The following is a 10,010-nucleotide window of genomic DNA, read 5'->3' as shown; positions in this document are numbered from 1 at the left end:
TAATATATTATATTAAAAAATTATTTTAATTAAAAAATTTATATAATAAAGTGAAATTTTAAAATATAATTTATATTATTATATAATATATGTGTAATTATTATTATGCGGTATATAAACTTTAAATATATTTTTAAATAAAAATTAAGTTGTCATATATAATCAAACAATTCATGTACAACATATATATCTTATTATTTAGCACTCTTAGCTTATCGTTTATGTTTTACATAAACTTGTTTTAAATTTCTTTATTTCTCATGTTATACGTTTTTTTTCATATCATCTACAATACCAATATATAAATCGGTAGCAGTCAGACATCTATATAGTATGATCTTTAAAATCTTAAAAGTGTTTGTTCATTAAATCATATATCGACATAAAATCCATGGTTTATTAAGCTATTCGAAACTGAAGGTTGAAAGACATAAATCCATGCCGCAGCATTAACATAGGATTCATGTTTTATTAAACTTTGAGGTAACCATTTTTTACCCCTTTTTCTAAGAGATTTACCTGCGTAGCTGAAGATGAAGGTGTATTGGACGATGCTCTCTCTCTTCCTCTTTTCGTTTGTTTTCCCTCTGGTTGCTCTTTTCTTCGGCTCTGTTTTCTCTGTTCGTGTTCTCTGGTCCCTCTCCCTCTTCGTTTCAGTCCTTGTTTCTGTTTGTTTGCTTCTCTCTCTACTGGTTTTTTCGGTCTTCCTCTCTCCCTGTATTTGCTCCTCCTTGGTTTCCTTCTGTTTTGTGCCTCTGTCTTTCTCCTTCGCGTCTCTGTTCCCAGTTTTCCTCTGCTCGTCCCTGTTCTCTCTTTCACTCCCTCTGTCCCTACATTTTTGTTCTTCTCTGTTTTCCCCCTTCTTCCCTCTGTTTTTTGGTGTTTTTTTCTCCCCCATTCTCTTCTCTTCTCTGGGTTTTATAGCCAGAGAATGCCAAGCGTTCGTGCATCCTGGGGGCGAGGGATAGCAGCTCGGAGACCTGGTCCATGAAACGGTTTTAGGGCCTTTACTGCTGAAACGGTTCCTGAGGAAGAAGGCGATGAATAGTTTTTGAAACGGCACCGTCTTCTACTCTGCAATGGCTATTTAAAATTTGTCCCCTAAACTTATGACATTTAACAATTGGGCCCCTGTTCAAGAAAAATCTATTTTTAATTGACACTGGATTAATTGCAATTGAATACCTGGATTTTGGCTCCATTCACAATACAGTCCATTTTTTTTTATTTAATCAATTCAATCCTTAATTATCTCTTTAACTTTTAATTCTTTTAAACTTACCCCTAATAAAATTAATTCCGAGTTTAATTAAGTTCTCAAACTTTTAATTTATATTGTCTTGATCTAAATTTCAATTTATTCTTCATGATTTCTTCATTATTTTTTAATATTTTTATTAAAAATAAATAAATAAATAATAAATAATAAATTAAGTTATAACACTTGCTTCTTTCTTATAATATTTATGATGCAAAGACATTGAAAAAAAAAATAGCTTTTCATAGTAAACTTATTAAAAAAAATAGGCATGAAAAATAACTTTTATTTTTTTTAGGAATCTTGTAAACTTTGATAGTAGTAAATTGAAAATTTACCTTCCCTGACAGATGTTGAAATTGAGAAATTAGTCACTTAAATGACAACTTTCATTGTCAATGTAATTTTTTTTAATGGTTTAATTATTTTAGATGACTTATCCGATAGTGAAAAATATAATTTTTTTTAAATAGTATAATTACTCTAGGAGACCTCCTAAATAATGAAAAATACGAGGATTTTTTAAAAGTGATATAATTGTTTCAAGTGACTTACCTGTTGGTAAAAAATACAAAGATTTTTTAAAAGTGATTTAATTATTCTGGACGACCTGTCTAATAGTGAAAAATATATGAATTTTTTAAAAGTGATTTAATTACTCAAGGCCACCAACTTGATGGTGAAAAATACAAGAATTTTTTAAAAGTGATATAATAGTTTCAGGTGACCTACTAAATAGTGAAAAACATGAGGATTTTTAAAAGTTGTCTCATTGTAATAGGTAATCTATCCATGGTGAAAAATACAAAGATTTTTTGAAATGATCTTATTGTAATTGATGACATATTTAGGTGAAAAAAATACAAAGATTTTTTAGAAATAATATCATTATAATAGGTGACCTACCCAGGTAAATAATATATAAATTTTTAAAAAAAAAACAATCTCATTGTAATGAGTAACCTACCCAGGTGAAAAAATACAAAAGTTTTTCAGAAATGATATCATTATAAAAATACAAGAATTTTTTAAAAGTGATCTAATAGTTTCAGGTGATCTACTAGATAGTGAAAAATATGAGGATTTTTAAAAGTTGTCTCATTGTAATAGGTGATCTATCCATGGTGAAAAATACAAAGATTTTTTGAAATGATCTTATTGTAATTGATGACATGTCTAGGTGAAAAAAATACAAAGATTTTTTAGAAATAATATCATTATAATAGGTGACCTACCCAGGTAAATAATATAAAAAAAAAATTAAAAAAACAATCTCATTGTAATGAGTAACCTACCCAGGTGAAAAAATACAAAAGTTTTTCAGAAATGATATCATTATAACAGGTGACCTACTTAAGGGGCAAAATATAAGAAATTTTTAGAAATAATTTCATTGTATTAAGTGATATACCCAGGTGGAAAAATACAAAATTTTTTCAAAAATAATCTCATTGTAATGGGTGACTTTCTCATGTAAAATATTTCTCAAAAGTCAAAATTTTTCAAAAATATTTTCAATTCTTAGCTATTTTGAGGTAGCCTTTCTTTTGATTGATCTCATTAGAGATTTCTTTTATATATCTTTACAAAACACAATATTCAATATTTTAGAGTTAGATTATATACATATATCTTTATCTAATTTGAAATATAAGCCCTCATTTCATCTGAACCTTCTTTGTTGTATAATTGATGAGGTCTTGTTATTTCTAATTTGAGTCATCTTGGTCGCTTAACTTTTAATTCACTTGAGTTGGCTTATATAAGTCTTTTCTAGAATGTGTAATTTTACTCAACTTAGCTTTTATCATGCCCAACATGAGCCATTTACTCACTAGAAAATATCTATCTTGTTGATCAATTTGAAAAGATTATTCATGAATTTTTTTTTTAATTGCCAACAACAATAGTGTTACTCATTTAAAGAACCAAATGACATTTTGTAAGCAAGAATGCTCCTTTTCTCTCATTGTAAGAAATTTCCTTTCCTTTTTTTTCATTGCTTGAAGAGATCAAATCCTCTTTTAAGCATAATGCTCTTTTGTATGGATCATTGCCCTTTATCAGCAACTCAAACAAATAATAGTTCTGATTAATCCTTTTTTTTTCTCTTTTTTGGTTTTGGTAAAGGAATATTTGTTTAGAATAAATTATGTAACTCTCTAGTTATTTTTTTTTTGGAAAGGAGGTGAAGGTACATTATGAGGTGATTTTCTACCTTTATAGATTTCAAAGCAAAGTGCTCGAGAAAAAACTTAAAATTTTGTTTGAAAAGAATTTGTTCATCTTCAAACATTTATTTTATCAATAATGAGAAGTTTGTTTTAAATGTAATGATTCTTAAGAAAAAAATATTCTTTACATTTTAAAAATATAATTTATTGTTCTGAGTCGTTTACTTGCTTGATTAAAAAAGATTTTTAGAGACATGTAACATAGATAGTGGTTTTAATTATGAAAGAAAATAATATTAAATAATTGTTCCGATCAAATAATTAATTGATTGTCTAGCCTGGGAATCCTATTCCCAGATTAATCGGATTTTTTTGGGACTTCGTCAATTTGATTCTATCTTCCGGACTTGATGCCATTTTAGTTTCGATTTTTAGTCTGTCCGCATTGATGCTAGACTTGATTCATGCAACAAGTTTTTTTTCTGTCATTCCTTTCAGTTGACTTGCTGAAGCATCGCAGATTTTGAAATGCATCAGGACTGTGTATGAGCAGAATAGCTTCAGCTAAGTGGGAGAAGTGTTATAGTTTCCGCACTGCGCCTTTGGTTGAATTGTGAAGTTTGTTTGTCTGTGTTTTGGTTCCTCGGCCTGTGGATTCACTCTTTGTATTTTGTTAGACTGGTGCGGCTGCTGCTTTATTCTTTTTCCTTTTTTCCTTATATTTCACTTTGTTTTTACTTCTTTCCACTGGAATTTCATTTGATTGATATTTTTTCTTGACTTTCCCATCAGTTTTTTTCTCTTTACGCCGTGCTTGGCTGCTGCTCTATGGGCTGTTCATTTATTCCAAGTGTCATTAATCTGTGGGTTCGATGTCTTATCATTACTCTGAGTTTGATGTCGGCTCAATGGAGGAGGTTAATTATTTGATTCTACAGGACTTTCTTCTAGCAAAGACTTTAGCTTCTGCAAGACATGGTCTAACTTGTGTGCGAAAAAAAGGAGAGCGAGAGAGCTAATGAAGAAACTCTGTTGTAGATGAAGTTTTTGAGCAGCTCCGTCAGGATTTCATGCTCTTTCTTTCTTCTTTTTTTTTTAGCAGTTCTTCGTGTAGCCCCTACTGTTCCAACATCAGATTCCTTCACTAACCACTTGCAGATGTTTCGCTTTCGTTCCTTACGGCTTATTTTGTTGTATCAGCTACAAATACTGATGTTGTGCTGGTATTGCAACCATAATTAGCACCCGAGATGCTTAATTCTCCTCCTTTTTTGAATTGTTGACACATCGTGCAAAGAGCCTACTCCGTATGGCTGCTCAATTTAATCTCAATGCTTCCCAAGTTTTTTTTTTTTTTTTTTCATTTTGGTCTGTGTCCTGCCATCTTCTTTCGAGTTAGAATCCGAGGAATCGTGCTGGTAATTCACCTGGAGGTCTCTGAAGGGATGTCGCATTATCATAGTCAGGTGGTCCGTGTATGCTCCAATGATAACAGGGATTTACAGCATTATAAGGAGTTCATAGGTGGGTTTATAGGCTGATATGCAGTGATGCTAGATTGTTCAGCCGATGAGGTCAGACTAAATAAAATTCTAATACAAGTAGATCAAACAATATCGAATTCCTGACAGACGGGGTAAAATTGTCCTAGAGAATCGAAGGAGAAATGACATGAAAATTTGAAAACCAAACAACAATAACAAGAGAAGACAGGCTCTTGCATTTGTTATCCCAAATCTCCAAGGTAACCAGACCATTAAGTCGATTATATACACCAAGCTGTACAGCAGATAAGACTACCATACAAGGCAAAAATAACTATTAACATTATGTGGAACCGCACCAGCAAAAAGTTATTGGCACGTTGGAATCTTTGAGCAAACGCATCAAAGTCCTACAATACAAGGTTAACTAGCTATAAGCTTCTAGAATACAAAAAGGAATTGTCACTAAACTGCTAATTTGCTTGAAGCTTTACTCAGCTGTTTGTTGACTACCGTGATGATTTTAAGAAATTCTTCACCCACTTTAACCAGCCCCATGTCATCAAGAGCTTCACGTAACATTCTACAGCCGCTGAAAAGCGTCAGCACTGTCATATCCAGGTTTTCCAAATGTGTTCTAATGATAATATGGATATCCAGAATTATAATGGGAGCTCATCTGTGGGTTTGCTGGGCGATAACCAGCACAGCTGTAGTGTCTGCCAGATGGGTTCAAATATGGTGCGCTTTGATTTATAGAAGGACCTTCTGCTCGCTGATGAGGGACAGGCACCGGGTGTGCAATGCTAGTGTTTTTAAGTAATGGTGCTCTTAGAGGAACCTCAGATGATTTAGCAATCCGAGGGCGCTTATTTCCACTCTGGTGTTGTTCTTGAGGGTGCGGGTGCTTATCACTGCCCTGGTACTGTGCTTGACAGCGTTTATTTCCGCCCTGGTACTGTGCTTGACAGCCCTGGTATTTTGGTTCAGACTTGGGGATTGAGCCAGAAGGTGATGCACTGCTTGAGGAGGGGGAGACAACAGTACTTCGGGTAGTGGACGTAGTAATGGATGAAGTAGTGGCGGGAGAGGCAACTGATATTGGGGTAACAGCGGCTGCAGCTGTTGTGGAGGGAGAAGTGACACTGATAGGGGCGACTGGATTAGCAATAGCTGAAGTAGATGCGGCAAGAGAGGCGACTGTGAATGGGGAAGCAATATAGCCAACAGTTGGAGGGAGGGAGGTGACTGTGATGGGAGCAGTACAGGCAGCCATCGTGGAATTGAGAGCAGGTCTAGTGGCATAGACAGATTTGGACGCAAGGACAGAGGCAGAAGCAGCAGCTTTTGGGGCCAAACGTTTGTTCTCATTCAGATGAGGCTGAGGAGAATTGCTGCCAAGGTTCGGTAACTTTGTTTCACTAAATGAAAGTTGTCTTTTGACGTCTGGACATCTTTTATTTGTTGCCTGAGGGTATCTAGTGAGAATACAGTTTCAAGCTTGTAATCTTCAACGCATTTCAGTACAACCATTAGGTCAGCTACTCTTTTGTTTACAGACTCAACCTGTTAGCAAGTTTTAAGTGTGAGCATATAATAACAGTTGGATCGTCCACAAGAGAAGAGATTGACAATTGAAGGAGAAAGCCAGCAAAACATACCAGTCCTTCAATTGATTTGCTCCTCCTCTTAATCTGTTTGGCTGCAATCTTGGATACACTCAAGTAATCCCTCAAGATAGGTCCAGGTGGGAACCGATTAACCATCTCAAATGCACAAATGAATCTGACAGCTTCCATTGGCTGTTTCTTTAAGAGAAGATTTTCAATAAAACCTGTTATAAGCACGGAAAAGAAAAGTTACAAGTTCTATCACGCTCCAGTAGATATTTCAAATGAAAAAAATAATTGATTGAGAATCGAATCAATTAATTTTCACCAGGCATTAAGGAAATCAATGGCTAAGTTGTAAGGAAAAACTGGCGTGCTTCAAGCCATGGATTTAAGTTGATTTCCAAGGCTAATTTGGCTACACGATGCTTAAAAATTGACAGGTGATGCTAGCACTAGCAGCAGATTATCCTTGACCTTTTCCACTCTTGACAACACCGTAACAAATGATTATAAGCTGAACACTCAAATAGGCCTTTAATTCCAGTTACATACATTTCTGCTCCAAACACGGTATACAGTGTATTCTCCATTCAACAAAGGATTCATTGACTTAACACCAGACAAAGCTTCCAAAAACGACCATCTTTTTTAAGCATTACCATAATTTTCCACTATCTTGTATTTACATAACAGAATCTTGAGATATGAAATAAACTATAATTTTGATTACAAACAAGTTTCTGCCAATACCAAATATAGAATAGTTATAATTCATTAATAGCATAGTAGTGCAGAAAACAGATTGCTAGATTATAGACACAGAAGAAAGCAAAAAAATCATACTGAGCACAAGGATTAGAAACTTACCAGGAACTTTATCTCCTAGATCAAGGACACGCAAGAATTCAGGAGTCTGCTTCTTTCGAGCAATAATCACCAGACGGCTTATGAGCTCATCTGAATCAAAAGCAGAGGCCAGTCCATAAGCAGCCAAGAGATAAAAAAATCCCATAACATCTAAATTGTCCTGATCATCCACTTTCATCTTTGTCATCCAAAGAAAGGCAAGTTTCGTTGCTTCTTTTCTCACATGGGTTTTGATTGTTGGGGATATTTTCATTAACTGCTCAAGCAAAAGATTGCAACTTCTTTTCACAACAACCTCTTTGAACTCCACATCACCCTCCCTCAAATGGGGCGGGTAAAACCCTTCCATTGCATCCAAAACCAGCTTTGCAGGATCCGAGGAAAGTCCCAAAGCAGTAGATACCTCATTCTTCATCTTCTCATCATGTTTACAACGCTTATTTAATAAAATTTGCAATGCCTTTCCATCCATTTTCACTGAAAAATGTAGGTTAGCATCTATGGAATATTCTACGGTCTCCGACTTCACATGGGCAATACAAGCATCAGCAACTTGTTTCTCCTTCAACTCAGACTCCTTAATTCGCCCCAAGCACTTCTTATTTTTCAATTCAACTTCCCGTAACCTCTCTTCTAGTTCGTTCTCCTTCAACTGAACCTCTTCAATTTGCTTCCCATTCGAATCAAACCCCCTGCACCGTTCCTCCAATTCCTTCTCCTTCAACTCAGCCCCTTTAATTATCTCCTCAACCTCCCTGCTTTTCAACTCAAGTTCTCTAAATCCTTCCTCTAATTTCCTCCTATCCAATTCAACTTCCTCGCTCCTTTTGCCAACATTCTTTTCCATCAATCCAACCTCTTTAACCCTCTCCCCAACCATCCTATCTTTCAATCCAGCCTCTTTAACCCTCTCTCCAACCATCCTATCTTTCAATCCAGCCTCTTTAAGCCTCTCCTCAACCATCCTATCTTTCAATCCAATCTCTTTAAGCCTCTCCTCAACCTCCCTACCTTTAAATCCAAGCTCTTTAAGACTCTCCTCAACCTTCCTATCTTTCAATCCAATCTCTTTAATCCTCTCCTCAACCTCCCTACCTTTCAACTCAAGTTCCTTCTCTTTCAACTCAACCCCTTTTCTCCATTCCCTAAACTTGTCATCTTTCACCCTAACTTTCTTAAACAGCTCTTTAACCCTCCTCTCCTTCTCTTCAACCCCTCTAAATCTCTTCTCCACCCTCTCTTCTCTCGATGCAACTTCTCTAAACTCTTCCTCGACTTTCTTCTCCTTCAATTCAATTTCATCATACCTTTCTTTGACTTTCTGCCCAAAATTTATTTCTTTCAACTCAAGCTTTTCAAAAAATTCCTTAATTTTTCTGTTTTCCAATTCAACTTCTTTCTGCTGCTCCAGAAGTTGCTTCTCCTTCAATTCAAGCTTTTCAACTAACTTCTTTCTCTCCGATTCAACTTCCTTGCACCTTTCATCAAATTGTTTCTCTTTCAATTCAAACCCCTCTATAAACTTCTTGTTTTTCATGTCCCCCGATTCAACTTCCTTTTGCTTCAATTTAAGCTCTTCAAAAAACTCCACATTTCTCTTCCTCACCAATTCAATCTCCAAAGCCCTATCCTCAAGCCGTCTCTCCTTTAATTCACACTCCTTAAGTTGTTCGCCAACCTTCAACTTCACCCATGCAACTTCCCTGCGCCCTTCATTGAGTTGCTTCTCCTTCGACTCAAACTCTTCGACAAGCTTCTTCCTTTCCACTTCAATTTCCTTTTGCCTTTCCTCAATTATCTTCTCCTTCAACTCAAACTCTTCGACAAGCTTCTTCCTTTCCACTTCAATTTCCTTTCGCCTTTCCTCAATTTCCTTCTCCTTCAACTCAACCTCTTCAACAAACTTCTTTCTCACCAACTCCTCCCTCTCTTCGACTTCCTTCCGCCTCTCCTCCAACAGCTTCCTCTCCGATTCAACCTCTCTACGCCGTTCCTCAAAATCCTTCTCCTTCAACTCAATCTCTTTATAATGCTCCTCAACCTCCGCATCTCTCAACTTTATAAACTCTTCGCACCGTTCCTCAAACTCCTTCTCCTTCGATTCAAATTCCTTCTCTCTCTCCTCCAGTTGCCGTTCCTTCGTGCGAAGCGCTTTGGCGCAGTCTTCGATGGAATTGAAAGTGGACTCGAAGTGAGTTTCGATATCTTTCCATTGAAGTGTGAGGGAGAGAATGGAAGAGGCTTGCTTGTGAATTTCATTGAGACTTCGGTTGAAGCTTTCTTGCCTTAACTTAGTGAGTTTCAACTCGCTGCAAATCTTCTCCTCCATTGAAGTAGGAGACGACACCCTAACACTACTCACGGGGACGGAGTGGAGACTACTAAAGAAGCTGGTGAGGGTAAAACGACAGGTCGTCGTCAATTGGTTGATTAATTTTTGTGCAATTCACAACCCATATTAATGTGTTGGGAAAACCTTAATAATACCCCGTATATGGCCCCTGCTTTACGATTTTTGAAAATTTTGAAAATTTATTTTTTTATATTTTTAAATTATTTTAATATAATAGTACCAAAAATAAATTTTTTAAAAAAAATTAATATATTATCAAAT

The 10,010-nt window shown here is 35.6% G+C and overlaps 1 protein-coding gene across 1 annotated transcript in view; it reads right to left on the bottom strand.

The window, feature by feature from the left end:
• The window catches only part of LOC105131340 (flagellar attachment zone protein 1-like), a gene marked incomplete at its 3' end in the record, with an annotated part of 18,008 nt that extends 8,148 nt beyond the window's left edge, over positions 1 to 9,860 (bottom strand). Inside the window, exon 1 of the mRNA XM_011034263.1 lies at positions 7,397 to 9,860. Within this exon, the coding sequence (XP_011032565.1) occupies positions 7,397 to 9,725 (2,329 nt within the window). The remainder of the gene's footprint in view (positions 1 to 7,396) is intronic.
• Positions 9,861 to 10,010: the final 150 nt, after the last annotated feature.

Source organism: Populus euphratica, unplaced genomic scaffold (genome assembly GCF_000495115.2).
Source record: "Populus euphratica unplaced genomic scaffold, PopEup_1.0 scaffold103.1, whole genome shotgun sequence".
Lineage (NCBI taxonomy): Eukaryota > Viridiplantae > Streptophyta > Magnoliopsida > Malpighiales > Salicaceae > Populus > Populus euphratica.
This window is presented reverse-complemented; position numbering and strand designations above follow the sequence as displayed.